At 39.5% G+C, this 27,083-nt stretch overlaps 1 protein-coding gene and 1 non-coding gene across 2 annotated transcripts in view; both read right to left on the reverse strand.

Moving 5' to 3' along the window:
• The window catches only part of grapa (GRB2 related adaptor protein a), a 52,681-nt gene extending 27,377 nt beyond the window's left edge, over positions 1–25,304 (reverse strand). Inside the window, exons 1-3 of the mRNA XM_059347491.1 lie at positions 24,927–25,304; positions 14,757–14,854; positions 12,431–12,550 (exon numbers count right to left, since the gene is read on the reverse strand). Coding sequence (XP_059203474.1) covers positions 12,431–12,550; positions 14,757–14,854; positions 24,927–25,004 — 296 coding nt within the window. The 5' untranslated portion in view covers positions 25,005–25,304. The remainder of the gene's footprint in view (positions 1–12,430; positions 12,551–14,756; positions 14,855–24,926) is intronic.
• Positions 5,480–5,551, reverse strand: trnae-uuc (transfer RNA glutamic acid (anticodon UUC)). Its single transcript has one exon. It is a non-coding gene; the product is annotated as a tRNA-Glu (tRNA).
• Positions 25,305–27,083: the final 1,779 nt, after the last annotated feature.

A 27,083-nucleotide genomic window follows, 5' to 3' on the forward strand; every position in this document is an offset into this window, starting at 1 on the left:
AAAACTACATGTTTTAAAACTGTTCAACCACAAAACATAATTTTATTAGGTAGAAGCTACATGTTAGACTAAGGAGAAGGTAACAGACACCCAGTTTGCTTTATTTGAGTGTGGTGTGTGCGACTGGCTGCCCATTATCCCGTGTATCATGGTGCCCGTGACTGTGTGCAGGTGTGTGATTTTGAAAAGTGTGTCAAGCGAGCGTGTCATCGAGTGAAAGGTTCAGCTCCTCCTGCAGCATCGATAAATATTCGCCGTCACCTGTTTGGCTAGATGGATGAGGAGAGAGGGAGGAAGTGTGTGAGCGTGCTGAGATGGAGCCAATGAGGAGAAGAGTGATAAAAGATGTTTGGTGGAGGCAATTTAGTCCAAAGTGTGTTGATGGTTCAATAAGGAACCTTTCAGACAGAGATGATACGGGCTGGAGAGAGGGAGAAAGAGTCTCTTCTCAAGTCAGTTATCATAAATAAAACAACCACCTATCTAAGTGATTGTACATTTTTTTTTTTTTTTACTTTATTGCCTTTATGCACATTTACAGACAATTTATAACAAAGGAAAACAAATCAAAACATCTTGAGATTGGGTTTCATCTGTCACACAAATGGCACTGTAAAGGGTATTACACATATTTTATCTGGTTCTGTATTCCAAAAAAAAAAAAAATAAATAAATAAAAAGGGCTAATTTAGATAATAATAGTGTATAAGAGTGTATAAGCAATATAGTCTGTAACTGGGGCCCACCTTCTCATAAAAACAGGTACTTTTAGCTGTGATTGGGCAGTCATATATTCCATCATGTAGACATGTTTTACTTTCGGTAACCACTGAGTTGTGATTGTACATTTAAGAGCAGATTTTTTTAGTTTGTGCTTTTGGAAAGATAACCTTCCACTTTCAGCTCCTTATGCTGTGAATTTAAACCATGAATTTATTTATGCAAGTGTGAAAACTAGGACAAACTGAAATAATTGAGTTCAGACAAGAGCTGCTGTCATTGGTTGAGATACATTTCAGGAGGTGGGGCCTATATCAGCAACTGCCAATAAAGGGATTATTGTAATAAATATAGATTTGAGTAATTGTATAATAGTTTCTCAGAGCCAGAGATGCTATAAGGAAACAACTCATCCAATGGGGCTTAGTTCAATCTCAACAGAGCCAGAGCTTTTCTAGTTCAGTCATCTTAGCCTGACACACCCTTAGGCTAGTCTTAAGCTACACAGGTAAATTACTTAAGTGAAGAAAATAAGTACTATGACTTGAAGCCCTTTGGTCTTGTTAAAAGTTACAGTATTAACATTTTCTACCGTACTTATGTTGTCAAGCTGACTTTCCAAGTTCTGAGTTGCCAAACTAGCCTGAAGTGATTTGGGTACACTAGTTAGCAATGCAACATTTCAATATTTTAGATTTATTACGATGCAAAACTGGTGAAAACTGCTTCCACATTTTTTAAGCATGAAGTCCTCCAACCCATATGACCACATAGTTTTTGTTGTTGTTATTCTCTAATCCTACTAACTTAGGGCACCACCAGTGGCAAAATATCAACATGTCCACATAACTAAGCATAATGGTTGTAGTTTAAGACATTAATGTTGTGAAACAGTTGTGGTTTGGTTAGGTTCAGGCAACAAAACTGCTTTGTTAGGCTCAGGAAAAGATCAGAGGTGTTGTCCTGGGTCAAAGTATGTTTGTTTAACCCATCCATCCACTCGTACCTCCTCCATACACGGACTTTGTTGCTCTTTATCACAATAACTATGGGCACGAGAGGTCGCTGCCTTACAATAAACGTTAATAAGGGTCGTATTGAGTTGTTTGTACAAATGACTTGGGGTTGTTTTGAGGGGAGGGCAATCTTTTTTAGTCTTAAAGCAAAACTTGGACATTTTGGGAAATATGCTTTTTTGTAGACAGTTTGTTAAGATGAATACAATACCACTCATATTTGCACAGTAAATATGAAGCGACAGACAGCAGACTGTTAGCTTAGTACAAAAATAACAATATCCTTCACCAGCAAGGGTTTTTTCTTTCGGTTTATAAGCACAAAAAGGGAAGTGAAATACAGAAATAAAAAAGCCACGTAACCTCATTTTTACTTATCAGGTGCTAAAGGAAGTGGATCTTACTGTCTCTGAGGGAGCCAGGCTAGTTGTTTACCCCGTTTACAGTTTCTGTGTGAAGCTAAGCTAACCTGCTGCTAGCTGTATAAATTATCAAACAGAGATTAAAGTGGAATCATACTGCTCATCTGACACTGCAAGATGGGGAAAAAGCATCTTCATTGAAATGTGAAACTATTCCTTTAATTTTGTTGCATTTACTGTGTTAAGTTAACTTCAGTCTGTGATATGAAGATCCTATAAGGTTGAACAAAATCATGCATTTATGATTTTATGAAACAGTTGCTTCTTTTGTTTGTCTTTTACAACACTTTTTTACGTGCTATTACATCAGTAGATCAGAGAAGAGAGGGACAGAAACGGCTAGGATAGAGTAAGGATAGAATAAAGTGAAATCATTTTTATATATATATAAAAAAAAAACAGATGGAGAAAAAAGGAGGAGACCCTCTGGGGGGTTTATTTCCCAGAGGACTGACTGGTCTTATTTCAGCTCCACTGTCAATATGAGAAAACAGAAAAATAAAAAAGTTAAATCATGCACCCCCAATCCACCCGCCATAAGCTCTTTCTTCTCCTGTCTGTTTTATCTGCAGCTGCTGCTTGCTCTTTCCCTCTGTCTCTCCTCATCTCTCTTTATATTCTCCTCTCTTCCCTCTGTTTCTCTCTGTATTTATGTCTCTGTCTCTCTCAAGTCTCTCTCAATTGTGTTTTGGTCACTGAACTGTGGTATTCAATTGGTGCCATTGAGCTGTGGTGCAAGCTGTGAAAGCCTGGACAATTGAGAAAAAGGAGTCCACTTACGTAGCAGTGATAAAATAAAATAAAAGGTATAATACGTTTTCTATGGTCAGAGCAAATTTTGGCAAAAATGCCAATGGGCATATTTCCAAACCCTTCGGCAGCCTTTCTGAGAAGCACTGGAACTATCTGATACGCTATTTTAAAACTTTCTCCTTCAGTTGATCTCGAATGAGTTTATAAACATATTTTTTTGTGGACTTTATTCAGGAGCTCCTGTTTCTGTTCTTCGACCCAGATGTCAAGCAAAGTCAGTCCTCTTCCAGCCTTGTTGCACCTGTCGCTCTGTGTACACCTCACAAAATGCCCGCGCAGGTCGCCCACAATCTGCTGCGTTTTGGTCCATTTCCTGTAATCGGGTCGTATTGGGTTCACAGTGCAATCCAGCCGCACTAGGGTTAGTTTGCAAACAGACAGAGATCCCCTCTCTCAAGTGGTCTCGGACCGGTTGTTTTGGTCCGCAGTAGAGTACGATTGGAGCATTCGCAAGCGACCAAACAGACCGCAAAAAGGATTCAACCGCACCAGAATTCGACTTTAACCCATAAGAACCCATGTTGACACGCGTGTAACACTTTAAATCTTCTAGAATCTCCCATATTCAGCTTTATGCTTCACTTTAACTCATTAAATCCCTTAGCAAGACTGTGTCACTGTGTGACTGTGACAAGAAGTGACTTCTCCAAAATATGTGTGTGACTGGAAACAGAAATGTGGAAAAGTAGCTAATTTCAAAAAGCTTTTTTTTGTTACTAGGCTAAGTTTAAACCCATTTAACAATTCTTATTCTAATCATACATTTGACCAAATATAAACAAAAAATAATCCTATCCTATCCTGTCACAATTTCGATATATGTTGTGGAGATGCAAAGAAAAAGGCAAATTTGTGTTTCTGTGAGCAGAAAAGGTGTCTAGTTTATTTATTTTAAAATAAGAAATATCATAAACATAACTTCCATAAACGCCCAATCTAACATATATGTCATATCACAGATCTTTGACATTTAGGGGTAGATTTAAAAAAAATAATTAAAACATCATAAATGTGTTCTATGTGGTTCACTTGGTCTGTGGTATATCCCCCATAATTTTACTTTAAGGATTAATGGGTCTGGGTTCTTATGGGTTAAATGGCCCAAAATGTACCAGAATGCAGCTGCTCGATTATTCTTCAATCTTCCCAAATTTTCACACACAACACCACTCCTCCGGTCCCTCCACTGGTTACCAGTGGCTGCGCAGATACGCTTCAAGACTCTAGCTCTGGCGTACTCCGCTGCTAATGGCTCATGCCCTGCTTACATACAGGATCTTGTCAAACCCTACACCCCTGGTTAACAGCTGGCGACTCCCACCCTGTGTGGATCAACTCGCCTCAAAACCTCTGGCACCCAAATGGCGGAACGAGCTCCCTACCGACATCAGGACCTCAGACAGCCTGAACATCTTCCGCCGCTGGCTGAAGACCCACCTCTTCCAACAATACCTCGGTTAAGTCATGGTCGCCTAATTTATTTCGATTACAGTTGGTTCTTGATTTCTGTGGTAAGTCACTTTGGACAAAAGTGTCAAATGACATGTAATGTAATGTAAAAGAGCTGTGGTTTTGGAATATTTTATTGGCCCAATGCTTGCCTTTTAATGGGCATGTCTAATATACAAAAATGTTACCATATTTTTCAAAAAAATATTGCTCATTCTGTGGTGGTGGCATTTCAGATCTGATGCCTGCAGTGTGCCATAGGAGCATGAGCTGACACATGTCAAATTAGCTGCATCATTTAACCCTTTCAGTGCATTTGCCCTTTTCGAGGAGAAGATTGATACCACTGATGTACAAAACGTTGGCGACAGAGCCTTCTCCACTGCTGCCCCAACCCTCTGGAACTCCCTCCCTACTCACATCCGCAATTCAGACTCACTTCACACCTTCTAACACCAACTCAAACCCCACCTTTTCAAAATAGCTTATAAGACCTCAACTCTTATCTCTCATCTCTGTTTAGTTCTGTTTTCTTCTGCATTTTGTGTTTGTGTAAGTCAAATTCCTGTTATGTTAAGCAACTTTGAGTACCTTTAAACGCGCTATAAAAATTGTATGTATTATTATTATTATTATTATTATTATTATTATTAAAACTACAGCCAGTTAGCTTAGCTTACTTCTTTCCTCTCTCATGCAGTTATTTCCCAAATTTTCTCCGCATAAAATTTGTGGGGCTTTCATTTTGAAAAAAAAAACAACCTTCTCCTGCATTTCCTGTTCAGACACTGTGAACTCATGGTTTTATTTTATTAAGCTAATGAGATATTAAGATTAACTTATTAGTGCCACAATGGGGAAATTCAAACTCTGCATTTAAGCCGTCCTTTTTGAACACACCAGTGAACACACCATGCTGAGGAGCAGTGGGCAGCACATATCTGTGCGCCCGGGGAGCTAGGTGCCTCGCTCAAGGGCACTTCAGTATTTTAACTTTTAACTGAACCGGCAACCCTCCGATTCCTAACCTCTAGGCCACGGACTGCCCAAAAGGGGTGATTCCCATACCGGGAGTCGAACCCGGGCCACCTGGGTGAAAACCAGGGATCCTAACCGCTAGACCATATGGGATAGTCACTATATCTAACTACCTGACAGTTTCGTCTCAGGCTTTTAGCATGCTAAACTACTAAAATATAGTGACTGTGGAGCTTTTATTTTGAATAATAGACCTATGATCAGACAGAAAAGTCTCTACTGAACACCTTGATACAAGTTTCATGTCTGTAGTAAAAAAAAAAAAAAACACGATCCGTTAGAAAACTGTCTTTTTCGGTTTTCCTCTAGACATGTCTGGTCCCAGTTCTCATTTTTTGAAGTCGTCCTCCTTGCCATCGCAGGGCTCAAACAGACATTTCATTTTTGAACTGATTAAATCACCTTTGTGTGATTTAAATGTACTTGTTACGAGACTAATGTATCGATGCATGTAAGAGCTGCAATAACAGTTAATGTTGAATGATTATACCAGCACTTGAATATAACTCAAGCCCCTCCCTCAAATTCACGTGATGAACGTTGAGAGCTCAGTTACAACAATAAAGAACGATATCGTTGGGGATCACATCCAGACTGATTTTCAGATGATAAATAGTTGTCAGCTAATCTAAATCTGTGGAATGTTAGCAATCACATTAATCAACATGGGGATGCTAACGTCGTTTATTTTTTTAGATATCGTTCCCATTCTGGGAAGCAACAATCAAAGGTCTATGACACTGTTTTGCAGCAAAAAATGACAAATAAAGACAAAGATATTTGAGCAAATGTAATGTCTCAACATTTACACTGATGTACTTTAACTCTCTTGAAAGTGCAATGTATAGGTATGTAAATTACATCAAAATTAATTTGGAATTTAATTTAAATCTGCCCAGATCAATAACAAATTGTTTTAAAATGCCCATTTCAAATGTTTAAATGTCGCAAATGGATTCAGCATCCCAAGTAACCCCCAAAAACATACTAACATTGTATCATTTGGCCAAGCAGCTCCATAATATGACCAATATAGTAGATGATTATGCTAATTAGCTCAATTGCACAAATTGCCCAACATATACAAATTAGCATCCTGCAGTTTCTGCATGCTGGGAACCCATACTGTATATTTCCATCATAAAACTTTGGTGTACTCAACTTTTCCCATTTTCACAATGGGGGTCTAGGGGCTGTCAACCGGACTAATGCATTCATTTATCCCAAAAAAAACTCAACTTTACTTTCGTCTGAGGTTATGACATTCATGGAACGCTGAACCTGCAGCGTTGTACTTGAAGCTCAAAGAAGATTATGTGGCTGTAAAACAAGCACAGCCTTAAGGGTCATTTCCCTTTATGGTTCCTCTTTGAAATAACGACCCTGTTAAGAGGCTAATGATGACTGATGACAAGGAAGCTGAATGAACGGCCCGATTCAGCACTTTACTGTATGAGCCATCAGTCACTGGAGGCATGAGTCAGTGATATCTGAGGCCATGTCAAAAATGGTGGCATCCACACTGAAATGCGACAACAACAGACAAATGGCAGTGCAAGCAACAGAGCTCCCAGTTTTCAGAGTAGGAGATGCTTCTGGAGGGTTTTTACTGTGTCTGAAATGTGGCTTAAAGAGGATATAAGGCCAAGAAAACAGCCGACTTTTCAAATGTGCCTGCAAAAGTTACTTTTGTTTTAATCACAGAGCTCAAGCCGTCAGACTCACAAAGTTGTTGACAGACATTTGGTTCAGACAAACCAGAGCGTGATAGCGAATACGAAAAAAAGACCACGGGGGGAAAAAAACAATGTGTGTGTGCACGCGTGGGCTGACCATCCTGTGTGTCAGAGGCACACAGAGGAATAAGCTGCGGTGAAACAACCTTGAGCTCTATCAGTCGGCAAGATGTCCAGAAATCAAAACGAAAGTGACGTCTGCTCTTACAGTTTGACTGAAAGAAAATAAAAAAACATTTTGATTCATTTCATGGGAAAAAAATCTAGCCCACGACACGCCCCAGATAGACAAAATGACCACACAGCTTAAATAATTAAAGTTTTTGCTTCAGATATTGTGTCATGATTATTATAATTCTCTCTTGTATCCATGTGCACACCTTCTGCCTCACTTACTGATTTCCTAGAGTGTCTTTTGATGAATCACAGAGACAGTGCACAACTGTTTTTACATTCAGCGGTGAGTTATACATGTAGGTGGAAGGCTGATATTGATAGTGATTGTTGCAGAGTGGAACAAGGAAGTGAAATTTTCCATTTGAGAAAAAGTGAAAGTTATGTCCCTTGTCAGTCTGAAAACATACCCCACCAACAAAAAAATGTTGATGTACCACAACTCTTCTTCTTCACACATTTTTTTCTTTTTCAAACTAGATCTATATTACAGCAATGTGGGAGACTCAAAAAAAACATCCTTTGGGTGAATCTGCTGCTGAGTCAAAGAGAACTGTGAAAGCCCAGCTAAGCAAAATGGATTCCTCATCTTTCTCTGTAAAAGTCTAGGTTGGCATCACTTTGCTCCACTTTCCAAAAATAAGCTACTAAATAACCCATTGGGACAGTTTCACTGGCATAGTCTGAAGCTGGTCCCCAGCCACATATTCCTTCATAACCACCTTTCAAAAAAAGTATTCTGAACGAAAACTATACTTAAACAAGACCCCCTCTACCCTGTCTGTGGACTTTACATCTATAATTTAATACATATTAAAAGATTGATTACCTTAAAGGCCAGAATCACTGTTGCTGTCTCTGAGATTTAGTTCTTGTTGTTTTTTTCTGACACCTGCAGTAAGTTTAAAATCTACATTGGTCAATATATATATATATATATATTTTTACATATTTTTTGACACTTACTATATTAAGATCTACAAATAGATACATGAATAATGATAAGATTAATTTAATTTGATCCAAAACCCAGTATCTTCAGACGTGTTTGGTTAAAGTCAAGGATTAAGTGTTTATTCACGGCTTGAGAAAAAGAGCCAACTTCTTTGGGCATTATAAAGCTTTTAAAACCTCTTAATTACCCGATTATCTGAAAATTGCATCGTCACCTTGACCTTACTATTTCTAAAAATCCTTGCTGCGGCCTGGTCCCCAGTGTGCATTTTTCATAATTGGATAGGATTGGATTGGTAAACAAGGCTGCTGTGTTCGATAGCCCATTAACAGCTTTCTGATGGCTCATTACATTTTATTTAGCTGGAAATGAAGCCTGAGAAATGCAATACCAGAACAAATTAACACTAAAGAGGCAATGACGTGAATGTTTATGACAAATACTTTTGTAGTAATAGAACTATTCATCACCACAACATGTAATAGTGACAGCCGGTACTAACAGCCTTACAAAAAGACCTTAAACCCCATGAAGTACTTCCAAGATAGACGAAGGTGATCAAAGTCAAGTCAAGTCAATCTTACTGATTCAAATCACAAATTTGCCTCAGCGGGTTTGACAATCTGTAGGCCTACAGCATACGACACGCTCTGCCCTTTGGCCCCCGCTTTGAATAAGGAAAAACTTTCCCAAAAGAAACTCTTTGAAATGGAGACAACTAGGGGTGTGACGAGATCTCATGCCACGAGATTAAACTTATTTAGATATTATATTTAGATTTAGATATTTCTCGTTGCGTTAAAAAATCTGTCTTGCAAGATTTGTGAGCTATCCAAACTTCTATTTGTGACCTGTTGGGACACTAAAAGGAAAATTAAAAGAGGAGGAGAAGGAGGGGAAGCAGCAAGCAGCCATAATGACGTCGCAGGGGCCGGCGGCTCATAAGAAGAGTAAGAACGAAGCAAAGCGGCAAAGTGCAGCAGTCTCTCCCAGCTGGGTTTATGATCAGCAGAGATGCTGTGCATAATTAGCCATGCTGCTTTTTTGTGCACAGTGGCCACAGTTGCTTCTCCCGTGTTTAATCTGTGCTTATATGATTACATGACAATCAAAAACCTCCGGAGTCTCGTAAATCCCTCTGGGGGCCTTTTTGTAGTGGAGACACGCAGAGTGAGGGGACATTTGAGGGGGCGTGGCCTGGGATTCCCGGTGGCCACTTTTCCCCCTAAGGGAAACACGTTTGGCTCATATTGTTTGCACTTGAAAAAAGAAAGAAATATTTAATTTTATTTATTTAAATTTTCATAAATTTTAGTTTTAGTTTCAATTTGTGGAAGAAGAAGTTTATTAAAAGCTCATGCCTACATCATGCATGTAAAGAGTTATAATAAAACATTTCAAAATGCACGTGCAACTCGGTTAAATAAAAGTCTGTTGGTCCAGTCATATATTATGTCATTGTAGTTTTCTTAAAATCTCGTCTTGTCTCGTGAGCTGAGAGTATCGTCACACCCCTAGAGACAACTGAGGAGGAATCTTTCTCCCAGGATGGAAAGACATGCAATAGAAATCGGAAAAGACCAACATAATTAATTGATGCCCTCGACAACTTTTAAAGGCATGGTTAACTTGAAACTTTGTTAAGGTTAGGAAAAAGATCAGGGTTTGGTTTAAAATAACTACTTCGATTCATAACTAGTTACATAGTTGATGTAGAACATGATGTAGAAGTTTATTAACAAGTTCATTTAAAAGACAATGTTGACTTTTTGACTCAACACCGGACTGCTGTTTCAACTGCTGTTCTTGTGTTCCCAGCTCCTACAGTATGTGCCCTTAACCCATTGAGGCCTAAAACGCCTGTAAAACCTCTGGGCAATTTTAAAATAAGCCCCAAAAACCTGAAGTTTTTCTGGAAATTCAACAGAAGTGTCAACGCTTCTACTAAATAATAGATTTTTCAGCCTCTGTAGCAGATAGAAATTAAATTCAAAAAGTATTTGAGAGCTTATACAAATACACAAAACGACGTATCCGCTTTCCAGGCTTCAATGGGTTAACAGACTTTCTCGTTCTTTATAGTACATCTTATGTCCTCCTTTGTTCCCTATCATAATAACAAATGTCAATATCCTGGCTCACGATTACATGGGTTGTCTGAAAACTATAGTCCATCACATTTCATTGGTATGACTTTGAATAGTGAATGAGCCTGCATGGCATTGCATCAGTGTTGCCTTGAAATGATGTTAGATTCAGGCAGATACGTTGGTCTTTAGTCACTGGTGGAAATGTAATCCCCCTCCCCATGGAAATCAGTTAGAGTGGAGGCAGAGTGTAACAAGTTGACAATTCTGTCTGATATCAGGCAACACAAATTTATATTTGAACCCTACAACAGATTTACAGTGTTGCATGGTTTCTGACTTAAGGAACAAAGTCCCTTTTGGCTCCCTCTGAGGCAGTGGAAGTGGATCCGATTTCCGCGGATTGACGTCAAAGCCGGACCAAGCTGAGCCGAGCTGGGTCGAGCTGAGTCGGGCTGAAGTTTCCACAGTTACTGCTGTCAGGGCGTCTCCTCTGACAGGGGAGCTGTCAGCACACAAGGACCACACACACTCACACAAACACCTGACCCAATTTTCAAGCTGCTGCACCATCCAGCAACAACAGCCAGAGAGGCATCAATAAGCAGCCAAAAAAAACAAGTAGCATCAAAATCCTCTCTGTCCCGTTTTGGCAAACCTGTTTGACACACAGCACCTCCCTGCTCTTCCTTCCTTCTAATTTTCCCTTTCGATTCCCTTAATGCAGACAACTTCCTTTCCTTTCCTGCCTTAATGCTTCCAAACTCCTGTCCTAAATCCACTGGGAGAGAGACATCAGACCCAAAACAACCCACAAATCAAACTCTTAACCCCAGACTTGAGCCAGTTCTTCTTAAAGCCCCGGCAGCACAGAGAAGAGCCAACCCTTACTTCCAAAATTTCAGAGTCCAGAGTCCCCTCCACCACACACACACACACACACATCCTCCACCTCCAATATCCACAGAGCCCCCAGGAGCACAACACCAAGCCTCAGCTGCATCCCTGACCGTCATCCCCCCCGACAAGACAACCGATCGGCCCCATCAGCAGCTCCAGATGCCGCGGTGTGCCAGACAGGATTAGCTCACATCAGGCCAGAGGGGTTGCAGATCCTCTTACCCTCCTCCCCACACCTTATCCCCCTCTGCCTGCTCCTCTGATCCCCTGCCACCAACATAAAGTCTACATGCACACACTCAAATGTTTTTATCGATCAAACAACGAGACATGAAGCCTGCATTTGTGCATTTGTGCATAGAGTATATGTTTGCATAGATCTGCTAATTGAATTAGATTGAATTAGGAGAGATTGAATGAAACTTTAATGATCCCTGTGGAGAAAGCAACATGGTCTCACAGAAATCCGTGAAATAGCCACGGATTTCGCTTAACTCAAAATCTGTGGAATAGCCACGGAATCACTCAAATTTCCGTGAAACTGACACAGATTTCGCTACAATGCAAGTTAATGACAGTCATATCCCGTGGCTATTCCAACATACAAAGTGATTATGTACATTCACTGAGTGAATATTTAGAAAATAAAACATATATTTCTCGCTAGAAATGTGATCAAAATCCATTTTTATGCAGAAACTAAGTCAAAATATTGATTTTTCACTAAAAATGAGAGAACTGTCCGCCATGTTTTTTGTTCTGACCGCCGGGACCTTGAAAGTCACGTGACACGTGAAAAATATCAATGGGATAGCCACGGGATATGACTGTCTTTAACTTGCATTGTAGCGAAATCCGTGTCAGTTTCACGGAAATTTGAGCGATTCCGTGGCTATTCCACGGATTTTGAGTTAAGCGAAATCCGTGGCTATTTCACAGGTTTCTGTGAGACCAGGTTCGGAGAAACAGGGCTGATGCAGTAATAAGAGGATGCATGAATAATAATAAAAAAAATATATATATTTGTCGTGTTGGTGTCGGTGTGTAGAAATCAACCTAAGGCAATAACAGTGAAGGAATGTGCAAAATATGAAGCCTTGATTGATCCTTCAGCTCCTACCTGACGGACATGGAGAACTCTCCGGGGGCGCTCTCGCTCTCTCGAACCAGAAAAGCCCCACACTCCCTGTGTCTGAGTCGACTTTCTGCCACACCTCGAGAAATACGACCAGCAAACCAGCTGTAACCAAGAAAGATAACAGAATTCAAGTTAGAAAGAAAGAAACTAGTCGTTGATTTTTTACAGTTTTTGCGTGTGAACTGTGTTATTCTGAGGTATAATTGCAATTTTGCACACATTAAGTTCACGGACAGATTATGGCCCAATGGGCCCCTGGGAACAGAAAGATACTCTTTGAGTCTCAAGAAGTCTACTTTGTGTCTCTTTGTAGCCACGATGTGGTAATTTAACAACAATTTTAAGTGTTTTAGTACCTTGTGTGGTCTTTTTTGTTGATGTTTTGCATCTCTGTGAGTTTTTTTAAATCTTTTTTTAGTCTTTCATATCTTTTTTTGTGGTGATTTTTCATCTATTTTAGTCATTATGTGTCTCTTTCTAGTAACTTTGTGGTGATTGTGTTTTTATAGTCCTTTTGCATCTTTTTCTTTTACACTTCTTTGAAATCATTATGTGTACGTTTTTTGTGTCTATTTTGTAGTTACTTAGTGTCTCTTTATGGTCGTTTTGCATCTTTGTAGTCATTTTGTGTATATCTGTGGTCAATTATTGTCTCTTATTGATTGTTTTGTGTTATTTTCAGCAACATTAGGTGAGTCAGTACCTGTGGCCTCTTTGGTCCCTGGGGCCTGTGCCCCATAGGCCCGTTTAGTTTTTCATCCATGATTAAATAATATGTAAAGGTATGTCATAACTTTTTTTGTTGTGTTTTCAGTAGAAATTGTGAGGCTTAAAAGAAAAGCCTTTCACAACAGTACTGTCTCTGCTGACAGACAGATAAAAGAGAGGTGGACAGGGAAAAAAAGTAAAATTAGCACATTTGTGAAGTTATTTTTAAACACGCTGCTAAATATGCACGCGAAACGACTCCCAAAATGCTGGATTTCAGCTGTCATCCGCTGAGCGTAAGTAATAGTGCCATTTTTCATGCTGTTTTTTGCTCATTAGTCTTGCTTAGTAGAGCAGTTTGTTTGGATGCAACGTTTGCATAAATGACGTTCTGCTTTCATGAGCGTGTGCTCCGCAGTCAGATTGATGGCGCAAACGAGGGGAGAGCACATTACGGGACTCTTTGGTTTAGGTCACGGGGTCAGAATTCTGGCTCTGTGAAGCAATGTGGAGGAGAAAAACACACTCAGAGACACACACATCTCCTTACGCTGTGCACAAACACCAACCGGACCGCGCATCGCTGTTCATTAACCCTTGTGTGATGTTCATATTGTTGTTACTCAGCCAGTGTTTGTGGGTCTGATGGACCCGTTGCATTTTGTGGCTTTTAATGCCTCACAATCAAACACTTTTATGTTAAAATACTGAACAGATGTTTACCTTATCCCAATTACAAGCAGTATAAACAATATATATGGTTAATATTTGCCCTTTACCTTTGTTAGGTCACATTTATAACTTATTATTTGTGTAATGTTCATATTGTTGTTACTCAGCCAGTGTTTGTGGGTCTGATGGACCCGTTGCATTTTGTGGCTTTTAATGCCTCACAATCAAATACTTTTATGTTAAAATACTGAACAGATGATGCACAACACAAGCTGAACACATGAACACAGAGTAAACATATCAGTCAAGACAGACTGAACATCAATTTCCACACTTCTATTAGCCCCGGGTCCAGTGGACCCGGACATCTTATATGTAATAGAAATGTGTAGGGGGGGGTGTATGGTGTGTGGTCATTAAATATGTATTCTGATATATGTTCTTCACAGAAAATGAGCCAAAGTCAGTGAGTCTCAGTTTGAAAAATTAATTAATTGTATCATTTTTCTTTTAATAGAAAATGAAAACGGGTCCCACAGACCCAAACACCACACAAGGGTTAACGAGCCACAGCCGCCGCGATAGCTGTGTTGCCAGTTAAGTGTTTGTCACAGCAAAAAAGTAGAGCCCAGCTGGTGTATGACCATCTGATGGAGATACAGCGAGTACCAGCAGCTTCACTGTAAACACACACACACACGAACACACACACATGGCTGTATCATGTGTGATTACGTAAGGCAGCGAGTGAGTGTGTCCCTTTGGGTAGGCTGCCTTATGCCGGAGTGCAGATGTCCAAAGCAGAGCAGAAAACGCCTCGAGTGGCACACACTCACTGATGAGCTGTTTAGATAGACCAGTGGTGGACGTGTGAAATGTATTCATCTGCTTTGAAGACATGAATGTGTGTGTATGTGTGTGTACTTACGCGTGTGGCCGCAGGTTGATGTAGTTTTTTGGCACAAAGCCTTTTCTGTTGTGCAGCTCAGCTGTGTACCAGTTAGGATCATCCTCCATGTTGGTGATCTAGAAGCAAACACACACACACAGATGAAATATTGCCCATAATGATGTTGATGCAGCCTATTACTATCGGGTGAAAGGCCACTATCATTTCTCTCTCTCCCGCTCGCTGTATATCAATCTCCTCGCCAGGCCTCTCTTCTTCTATTATCCGCTACAGTGGCTTTCATCCATCGCTGTGTGAAGCGAGGCCGTTCGTCCACTCACACGGATTCCAAAGCACACGAGATTATTGGCAAGTTCAAAATGTCACATAAAGCCCTTCAGAACACACAGACACACACATGAGGGGCAGCAAACAGATCTGAACTGTATTAAGCCATGTCGCGGAACATAACAGAGCAGAATTGTTGGATCTAAACCTCAGTTTCATTTTCAATCTAACTGGGAGTGCTGATGTTAAGTGACATTTACTGACGGACAGTTTATAGACAAGTTAAAAACCGACAAGTCCTCCAACATAAACGGCAGAAAAGGTTGCGTGTCAGGACCTCAAATCACAGCACGTAGGCGTGTATCGTGTCTCGCGTTTCAGGGCACATATTAACGTATCATGGCGCACATTACACAAACACATAAGGTCTGTGATTGTAAAAAAAAAGACTGCAGTTTCTGTGGATTTATGTTGTAAAACCACTGATGTTAGGTTTAGGTCAAAAACGTCTGTTAAAGTGTTATAAAAGAGAGATTAAACCGTAAATAAATGTACGTAAATGCCATAAATGAAGTAGTTACAAGGGTAACGTGTTACATAAAAAACAAAAATAGGTTACGTTTAAAAATGTGATTCACCTAACTTACGTAAAGATCATTACTTAAGTTAAAAAAAGGTGGTAACACTTTACAATAACCATCTAAGAAATGTTTATAGATGGTTTATAAACCGAATATAAACCATTTACAAAGTGCTATACATATTTAATCTTTAAATGGTTTCAACCAATTTCTTAAAGGTATATGAATCATTTCAAAAATCACTAACATACTAAATATGGTGTTAAAAATGTTATAATGAGTGAAACGAAAACTATTAATAAACTATTAATTATAATCTAATTGTTTGTGTATGGTAAATTAATTATAAACTTACATTAATATACCATCTATTAGCCGTTTATAAATGATTTAGTTAGTTAAACATTAATAAATTATGTATTTACCATTCTAAATGGCCTATAAACTGTTTATAAATGGTGATTAAACATAAATAAAATCTGTTTACCATTTATAAATGATGGTTATTGTAAAGTGTTACCAAAAAGGTTTACTGATGTTTTCACACGGGACACGACCCCCGCTCTCCCAGGTGGAAGCCCCTTGCTTGTTTGACTCCACCCCACCCTACAACTGCGGGGATCTGCCCTTTTAAACTTCACTTGGCTGTCAATCACTACTACGTCAGCAAGATGGTGGCGGCCGCAATACAGCCGAAATTGAAATATGTAAATATAGCTTTTTTTTCGCTGCCTGTACACACAACCTATATTGACGTTTTTGACAGGAGGACGTGCTGTTAGAAACATATGGGCAGCTGCAACCCTGTCTCCTAAAAATGATGTTCCCATACATCAATGTGCATTCTTAATTAGATTTCCAGGTCTTCCAGGTTTTTCTCCCAGATTACAATTGTAGTTTTAAACACGTGGTTAATGCTGAGAATTTGAACAAAAGTCATTTTATGGAAGAGATCATGCTTTTGGTAAGCATTTATTCTGTTAATGAAGTTTGAAGATCTACACATAGAAAATCTTGTAAAGAAGCTGAGGCTAAAATTGGGTTTTTATTTTCGAAATAAGTTGTGTTTTTTTTTATGTAAAAAAGAGTCTTGTCACTGCAACATTTTTATCTGTGTTGGATTACGGAGATCTTTTGTACATGAATGCTGCTGCTCAATGTCTTAGAATGATTGATAGTGTTTATCAGCTTCTTTGAGGTTCATTACTAACTGTAAGATTATGAATTACACTCTGGGGTAGGATGGCCTGCTCTGGCCACCCCAAGGGCTAGTCATTGCTATACTTTACTTTATAAGGCAATATTGGCACTGCTGCCTTTATACATTTGCACCTTAATTACTGTGAGAAATGCTGGATCTTATTATCTTCGTTCACAAGATCAGTTGTTGCTTTCTGTCCCTTATGCTCGTACGGAGTTGGGTAAAAGGGCATTTGTCTACTCTGAACCTTATGCTGGAATATGCTACAGAAAGACTGGAAACTAACTGACTTAGTTTCTTTGAGCACTTTTAAATCCAAACTAAGAGTTATTGAGGCCAATTCCACAAAATGCACATGTTTCTCTCTAAGGTCTGTGTCTTATGTAAATATGTAACTTAGTGTTTGCTGCCTCTTGGCCAGGGCTCCCTTGAAAAAGAGGTTCTTAATCTCAATGTATTGTGCAAGTTTTAAGTATGTTATGTTTGTAATGCAAGACAGAAGTTAAGTTACAATATCACAGAGGACAGGAACAGTCTCCTTGGTGATTGTTGAGGAATTGATGAATAGTTTGTATGATTTCTTATGAAAAGTAATGCACTGGAGTTTATAGGCACTTATAGTTCACTGACTAAGCAGGGTAATGTTAAATCCACTCAGGTTGCCTATCGGGGGGATGGGAGGGGAGGTGGATGAAGCGAACCCTGGTCTTTCAACCAGGATACCAGCGTTTGTGTCCTGTTGTTGTTGGAAGTTATTTCTGTAACAGTGTTTTTTAAGCCTAAACCTGTTCTTTTTCTATAACCTTAGGTACGGTTTTACTCGTCACATGTCACATTTCGTAGGACATCATACAAATCACTCTGACACTGATATGTCAAAAACAAAAATCATCAATTCCCCTCAAAACATATTTGACAATGCAGTTTCGTTGTACTGAAACATCATTTTAAGGAGGCCAGGTTTGCAGCGGAGGACATTTAATGTTTACCAGTTTCATCCTGTCTCATTTCATTGGTCTTGTCGCTGTCTCTTTCTATTCTGTTGACACTTTTTTATTCAGTATTCTAATCCAGCTGTGACATTCCTTGTCATTTTGATATTTTAAGCTGTTGTTTTGTTTGCTCTGCTTGGTTTCCAGTGATTTATAAACCCCTTATTTTCTTTATCTCCCCAACAGAGCTGAGCTTCATCTCTTTTTTTTATCACAGTGCTGCTATGTGTTATCAGTCAAACTCACATAAACTCAACTAGAGACAATATAACTGACAGCAAGCAGACCGTGACATGCAGTTAAAACATGTGCAGCTGATATGTGTCCTGCCTTTAATGGGACTTTGTATGATGGTAAAACTCCTTCCTTTGGCAACGTTGCCCATCTGCCAAAAAAGTTCCCCATCTCTGCCTTTAGGAACTTCATTTCATGCACCACCTACTTTAATGGTTGCACTGTGCAGTTGTACGGGCATTTTAAAATGTGTTGCAGGCTACGGAATGATTTACTGCTCATAGCATCAATCATTGTTCAATCACAGACCTGAGTGATTGCCCTTTCACTCAGCTCCTGGTTTCAATGTCGGCCAGACAACAGTTCATTTGAATAAGAAGAAACCCGTCTTAAAGGAACACTCCACCGTTTTTTCATATTAAAACATGTTATTCGGTCAAGTAAGACGAGTTGATACAGACCTCTTGCGTCTCAATGCGTGCACTCAATCGCCCTGGCACGCGGCGCCACTTGGCTAGCACTTAGCTCAGCCCAGTTCATTCATTAGGACCCAAACAGATGGACAGTTAGAAGCGACCAAACTCCTCCACGTTTTCCCTATTTAAATACAGCTACACGAGTAGTTAAACGACCAAGTATGGCGACACAAAATAAAACGTGGCGCTTTTCTAAGCGGATCAAAAGGATAACTATAATGTATGGCGGAATAGCACTTGGGAGCACTTCGACTCGGCGCAGTAATATCATCACTCCTGAGGGGAGAAGATTTTTCAGGAGTGATGATATTACTGCGCCGAGTCGCTTCTAACTGTCCATCTGTTTGGATCCTAATGAATGAACTGGGCTAAGCTAAGTGCTAGCCAAGTGGCGCCGCGCGCCAGGGCGATTGAGTGCACGCATTGAGACGCAAGAGGTCTGTATCAACTCGTCTTACTTGACCGAATAACATGTTTTAATATGAAAAAACGGTGGAGTGTTCCTTTAAATAGCACCTTGGTGTATTTTAGTCCGTTTATTACAACATATTGGACTGTTTCAAGACTCTCGTCTTAATTGGGCAATTTGATTATAAGGCATGGGTCAAGATTTTGAAAATTTAGTATAGTATAACCAGTATAGAATTTGCTGCAGTGCTCTGAGGAGGGCGAGATGCTACACTGTAAAAATAAACCTGTTGTTTTTACCGTAAAAAAACGGCAGCTGTGGTTGCCAGAACTTTACCGTTATAAATACGGTGCAACTTTTTGTAATATTACGGTAAAATTGTATTAGCACTGTTTATTTCCTGTTTAAGATGCCATTTTAGTCCATATTTAAGCGTAAAAATAAGAAGTTTTTCCATCAAAAGAAACGCTGCTCTGCCATATAACTGACAAGAAACACTTTATAAATGCCAGATTTTACCATTAAATATTACAGTATATTTCTGTTGGAGATATGGTGTTTAGTACATTAAACTGTGAAAAAAAGTATTTTTTACAAAAAATAAATGCTAAAATGACGGCTTGTATATATCTATATTACAGTATATTTTTGCACGACAAACATGGTGCCAGTGTATTTTACAGTGGAGTACTGTATTTAAAAAAAAAAATGTAATACTAAATACTGTTTTGGCTGATATATACATTTACGATGTTTCATTGTTACTGAAACTGAATTAACCCATTTATCATTTTACGGTCTTTTACTGTCATGGTTTAGCAGTTTTTCACCGTAAAATCTACAGACATTTTTTACAGTGTACTGAGACATTTGGTGTTTGCCCGAAAGCCAAATGTACTTGTCCAACAGACTCTGATTGACAGGTTTAACCCAAGGCACCATAGACAGCGAGTTACCAGCAAGCGTTGAAATGCTTTTCATTTTCAACACAGAATCATGAATAATTAAGCTAAAAGACTGAGGTTTATCATTGTTGATGTGTTCTTTACAGTTCAAAGCTGTATTACAAAGCTTCTGAATGGGATACGAGCACCAGAGGGCTCAATGGCACATCAGTTAGCTGCAGGGCAAAAAACAAACGGTGTCTTAGATGCAGCGTTCCAGGGATATTTAATGCTAGAAAGTGCTCTTCAACAATACAGTACACACAACACATTGCGTTTTTATTTAACGTTACATAAATACATACCAAAATTTGGATTAACACTCGACTCTTCTTCTATTTTTTGGATTTTGCCTCTTTATTCCACTTTGTTGGGTACATTCCAGATACATCAACAACTAATTTTCTTCTATATTTCCCCAATATTTATTAATTCAACGCAAAATAGTAGTTTTATTTGTTATAAATCTTAAATTTCTCCATTGTGCACAGAATTCAAAACCATCCATGTTGTGTTTATTTGCTCCTCGGGAAATAACACAGTCTGAGCTCTGTTTAATCCGTTAAATTGTCTTTCTTTCTTCTGCGTGTATGTATAGGATGTTTATCCATGACCACCCCCTGATTCAGCTCTGACTGACTCAACTCCTTCCAGACCGTACTAATGGTTTTAACAATTACATAATAAACCCTTAAAATAGCAATCATATCATCAGCCCAAAATGCATCAAGAGAAAATAAAACATTTCCGGCATGAACATTTGCATGAGACTGGAAATATCTGAACCCTTAATGAAGCTGCAACAGGCCAGGTGATACTACTTTTTTTGTTTAGGATGAAAAGAATGGAATGAACTCCTCCAACACATAAAGTCACTGAAAAATGGGACAAATACACAAAAACATTTTAAAACAACGCTGTTTTTGTAATATCAAAAAGCTAAATCTGCTATTTTATAACATAACAATTTTAAACAACCAACCACTGAACGCTGTTTTTTTAATATCAAAAAAGCATTTTAAATTTGCTATTTTAATAATATGACAAGACATTTTAATCTTACTAAAACATCTTGCCTACCCAGGTCTCTTCACGGACAGCCGGGTGAAATATAGCAATTCTGCTAAGCCTGTTTGTACAACCATCTTCTCATGTCTCATGTTGCAATGTTTAATGGCTCTGTACTGTCTGTCCTAAAATAAAATTCATTCATTCATTCATGACCTGGAAGTAGCTAAGTGGTAGCCATGATAGGAGCTGGTCGTATCATCTAAATGCTAAGGAAAGGTGCTCCAGTGGTTCTTTTCTTATCTCCTTTAGCATAGGACACACTGGACCAGGCTTGATGAAAGAAAAGGGAGATACTGCTGTCCCAATATCAATTCTTTGAAGCAGCAGCTTTTAAAGTGGCGCACCATTTGACTGCTCACGAAAAACAAACAAATGATGATGTTGTAAACAACATTAAATTCCTATCTTGCATAAACTTATTTGGATTAATGTTGACAAGAATGAGACAACTCATAGCTTATATTCTGTTTATATTTACCCTTTTATTTTAGTTCTAACCTTTGTAATGAAGTTGTATTTTTCACTAGGTTGTCCGCATTTATCAGGCTATTCTAATGAACCCCATCAAATTCTGTCCAGGGTTTAACCACCTGGTGTGAAAGCCATATCGGTCTCCTATAGAGCGGGCGAGAGGGGTGGTGGTTGATCAAACCAGCCCTCTGCTGTTACCCAGGAGACCAGTGTTTGTGGTCCATCGTAGGTAATGTACAGATGTAGCCTGACCCTGTTCTTTTTTCCTAACATTAACCAAGGAGTTTTGGTGCCTAAACCCAATTAAGTAATTTAGTTTCACAAGTTCATGTGATTAGACAGCAGCCCGTCATACAAACCCGTTCCTGAGAATACATTGAGTTTATATTGCCTGCGTGATACAATACTGTAAGAACAAACAGGTCAAAGTATCTAAGATGCACTTTAAGTAGTCAATCTTAGGAATATTGCAGCCTATAGCTTCACCATGTCCGACCCACGTCAATAACATCTGGTATAATTTTGTAATTGCAGTACGATTTTCTTAGCACTTCCTGTATTTCGTCTTTCACATCTTTCTTGACCTCATGACATTTTCCATCAAGGTAAAGGAAAAGTGGTCAAGAAAAGAAATGGGACTTTTTTCTTTTTTTACTTTTCCACCACAGCCTGGGTCTTTTTATGTCACACCACATAGGGAACAAATGGAAAAGTAGCACTTTTCTTAAGCGTACCACCTGGCTACTCTGTGATTTTAACTCCTGCCAATAACAGAGGAGTCTGTCACACAGTCCAAATCCAATTTAAATCCAAAAGTGTCACATTCATGTGTTGGGGTTTAGAGAACAAAACAAACGTGTGTTTGGTGCTCTATTTTTGTGTCCCTTGTGTTAGAGTTGGCTGCACTGTCTTCCAGCTTTAAACAGAATGTCATAGCATCTACTTAAAAATAAAGATGTAACTATGAAGCTATTTTTATCATTTCATCACAAGTCTACAAGCCGGTCTGATTGATCTGCTTCCACATAGTCAGTGCACAACAGGACAGGAACAAAATATCCAAATAGAATGATACATGGAAAACAGCGGTAAGGACAACATGTCACAGTCAGATTAGAATTATTTTAAATTATGAGCATTTTGCATGACAATATATGAGTTGTTGTGATTTTGTAAAGCTCCGGTAATCTGGTGCCGCAAGCAGGAATGAACAAATTATTTAAAAGAACTGTTTGACCCAAGTTTGAACCAGAGCTGGTTGGCTGTGACTAGACAGCAGGAAGAAAGAAATTGTGCCGCATAAGCTGAACAGTGTTTTAAGTGTTAGTCCCAGTTTAGTCATAGCAAATCTGTGCTGTGGCCATAAAGCATCCTCCTTCAGTTCACTTTGATGCTGTTCACCTCGCAATTAAGATAAGTACAGTGTTGTGTAGCAGTTCACTGACCAAGGTCAACAACTAATTGACTTACAGGTAGGTTAATAGGACAAAAAGACTAATATCTGCACATAAATTCTCATTTATTTACAGTAAGAATGCACTGACAGCAGCAGAACTAAATGTCACCCCATTTTGGCTGCATCATACATTGACACTCAGTTCCAAAACAATGACTTTGCAGGCAGCAGAAATGAGAAGCTGCTTTATTCATGTGTCGTCTAATATTGGAACAGAGTGTGTCTGGGATGAATAATATACCAGTCTACTGCATACAATAAAAGGTAAATTCCAGCCTCAGGCATTATTATCCTCTTAGACGTACTTAAATACATGTCATGTTTTTTTCTTCCTTTTCTTTCCCTCCACCTGCCTCATTTATTTCTACCTTGAGTCATTTCCCAGAATGCCCATTAACAAGGAAGTGACCAGAGCAATATCATAATAAATAAAAGCATGGGGGTTTTCCCAGTCATGAAAAAGTTCAAGCTGCCCCTGAAACTCGTCCTGCAGCAGCATTGCACTCTGAAGCTAAATCCTGTGGAGAAATTGATCCCAGTGTGTCTTCTGCCATGAATTTATCCGTGTACGGTATGACCGTGGAACAGCTGGTGCTATAGTGTAAGTCTAGAGAGAAGCTCTTGCAGTTTAATTCTGAGGTTTACTGCTGATGTCTTAGAGGGACAATTTTCTACTACAGCAATTTCCAGCTGTGCGGGAGCTATCTCAGCACTGCATTTCGCCTGGTATCCATCAGAAAAATACAACAGCTGTAGCATTCAGAAGATGTTTGTTTTTCAGCATCTAGCAAAAATTAGGCTATGTTTTTGGTGTGGTTTGTCTCTTTTTTTCAGCAGGATTAAGGAAAAGCTACTCAGCTGTTTTTCATGAAACTTGGTGGAAGGGTGCAGCATGGACCAAGGAGTACCTGTTAAATTTTACACCAAGTCAGAATCATGGGGTGGATACACTCATTCATTTTAGAGAGATGGGGCATTTGTACTGCATTCATGTAGAGCCAGAATAATCGGAAAAATAAGGGTCACAGTCATATTTCATGGCTCAATTGATCGGTTTACTTTGCTTTGTTATCAAGCAAAAACTGGAAGCAGGGATTAACTTGTTGTTTAGAACAATTAAGTACAAGACAGCTTCTTTATGGTGTCCATGTTGCTTCCGCATTAAAACGTAAAGCTCATGAACGCACCAAAGTCAGAAGAACTACTTCTCAACTCGGGAAATGGGACCATCCAAGGAGCACATGAATGCACCATTAGACTTAGTCTTTGCTGCCTGTGTGCCATTCTTGTTTTTCTTTTCTTTTTTTCATTTTGTCATGTCTGCTGGCAAAATATGAAGCTACAGCCAGCAGCCAGTTAGCTTAGCATAGCGTAAAGACTAGAGACCGCAGACCAGAACCTCCAGGAAGTAACTGGCGGCCAAAAAAACACGTAACATAGCACATCAAGTCATTTATAAAACTTGTATTTCCGACTTTTAACAAATGTGATATAACGTATGAATTTGTGGGCTTCAGAGGGAATGTTTGGTGGGTTTTGTTATCTTTGAATGAAGCCAGTTTAGCTGTTTTTATGCTAAGCTAAGCTCGCTGGGTACATCAGCGTACAGACACGATAGTGGTATCAATCTACTCATTTACAAAAGTATTTCCCAAAATGTCAAACTATGTTGTGGAAGTGGAAGTTTAAATAACACATTGTTATTTACACTGTACAGTGTTTTTAGCTGCCAAGTCCTTTCTCAGCTACAATGTTCGATACAAGTTCAAGGCCATCTATTGGCTGGTTTCTCATACTGCTCTTTCTTTAGTCAGCAACAGCAGCACCTGGATACAGTGTCAAGATCTGGAGACGCTAAAGTTATAATTGTTGTAATTATCACAGCGGAGGCAGAGAGAGAAAAAGAAAGAAAGAGAGAGGTGGTTGATCTGTTGGTCCACTACTTTGGAAGTATGTGTGAGAGACATGTGCTGTACATTTATAGATAGATAGACAGGCAGACAGACAGACAGACAGATAGACAGATAGATAGATAGATAGATAGATAGATAGATAGAAGCAAGTAAGAAAAATCAGCAACTCTTACCTTGAGTAAGTCTCCCTTGTTGAAACTGAGTTCATCACCCTCTGTGGCACGAAACGTGTACAGTGCCACTGCTTCCATGCCGAAACCTCCCAACACACACACACTCACACACACACTCTCTGGGACCCCCACTAATGCCCCTGGCACAGGGGGGGAGAAATGTTAAAAAACTGATAAAGGAAGAGGAGGCAATAAAGAAGAGAGAGAAAGAAGAAGACGAGTAAGAGAGGAGAGGAGTCTCGTCTGTCCGCTGAGCCAAAGAGCGCGCGAGAGAGTCGGAGCAGAGGATGAGAGAGTGAGCTCGGTGAGGGGAAAAACACGACTGGCTGCTGCTCAGCAACACACTATCATGAGTAACGCTCAGAGAGAGAGAGAGAGAGAGAGAGAGAGAGAGAGAGAGAGAGAGAGAGAGAGAGACAGCAAGTAGGGGCAAGGGAGTGGGAGGCACTTCCTGTGTATATATTTGTCTCACACAGTTGGTGTGGCTTCTGTGGATTGTGTGTGTGTGTGTGTGTGTGTGTGTGTTATTCTTCAATCAGTTGCCTGTATGCGTGTGTGGTTTATTGTTCCACTTCTGACAGTGTTCGCTTTTTGTTTCACACCTTTCAGGTCAAAAGTCAGCTCATACTGTTCATTGTATACTTGCTTTAAATAAACTTTTATATCAAAGGTCAGGAGCAGGTGAACTGTAAAGGAATGATTCAACCAAAAATGGAAACATTTTGGAATTATTTACGAGTATGTGAAGTTCAATTACAGATTCCTGTTTCAGTTTCAATCCATTGTTCATCGGCCAGCAGCCATAACAAGGGCTTGATTTTGTTTGTTAAACTGGCATCTCCTCTTTCCATTACCTTATCTCCAGTGGTGGACTCAGGCTGTCTGTGGGGCGGGAGGGGCAAAAAGAAAAAAAGGGAACCAGCTGCATGTGGCGGGGCACTGGCATGCAAAGGTTTTTCTACCATGTAGAGACCAATCCAATGGCTCTTTTTTTTTTTTTTTTTAATTATATTTATTGGGTTTTTAGAATTAACATGACACATACATTAATGAGGGTTTACATGCCCACATTCTTAGATAAAAAAAAATCTAACAGACAAGGCAAATTACCACTAAAACAAAGAACAAAACAAAGTAAAACAAAAAAACAATAGATACAAAAATAATAATAATAATAATAATAATAATCAAAAAAAATTACAACCCTGTATTTCCTATGTAGCTGCTGTGTTGAATATTACATTTTCTTTATACACTTCATTGTCCTTTTCAAGTGTTCAACATCTTGATCGGTGACTTTCAAGATAATCAATAAATTGTCCCCATAGCTTAAAAAAGCTCTGTATTTTTCCCTTGGTGGCAGGTTAACTTCTCCATGGCTAGAACATTGGAAAGACTGTTAAAACAATGTTTAACTGTGGGAGATTCAGTGCTTTTCCAGGAAGTTGCTAAATCCAATGGCTCTTCAACATGTATTCTTTACTAGAAGGCCACCCATAAGCCCCTTTCATAGTGCCGTTTCATACCGGGACATTTACGGCTCTGTAATGTCTCGCCTCCACTATGAACGTGCCCGAATCGGGATGCCGGGATTAAATGATCCCAACAATTTTCCGCCTCCAGAGGTAGTCGCAGAGGTGGAAAATTGGTGGGACTGTAGGAAGAGTTGACCACTATGAACAGGCCATCGGGGCGAAGCGGGATATTTGACGTCTAACACACACCTCCCACTTGGTCTGACAGTCATCGAATCACTGTTCACTGCGGCTGCTGCTTATTGTAAACAAACCGGCATGCTAACTGTACATGTGTTGTCCGCCGCTGATCGTAAACAAACCGGCATCGCTAACTGTGCACTGGGTGTCAGGTGCTTGTTGTAAACAAACGGATCTCCTCCGACTATTGTCTCCTTCGAAAATCACACCTTCGCAGGATGACTATGAACGCCCTAAGGCAAAAAGCCGGCTCAGATCTTTCCGGCAATATAGCGGGACATTTGCAGGACCGCCCTATGAAAGGGGTTTTAGAGGGCCTGTTCTAAATGTTCTATACATTTATGGGGCATCTTATAGGGTATCATGTTTTCTCCACTGAAAGGTCACCCCATAGGGCACTTAAGCATGTTTTCTCCATTTGAGGGCACCCCGCAGGGTTCTG

This window comes from Centropristis striata, chromosome 13, assembly GCF_030273125.1.
Source record: "Centropristis striata isolate RG_2023a ecotype Rhode Island chromosome 13, C.striata_1.0, whole genome shotgun sequence".
Classification (NCBI taxonomy): domain Eukaryota; kingdom Metazoa; phylum Chordata; class Actinopteri; order Perciformes; family Serranidae; genus Centropristis; species Centropristis striata.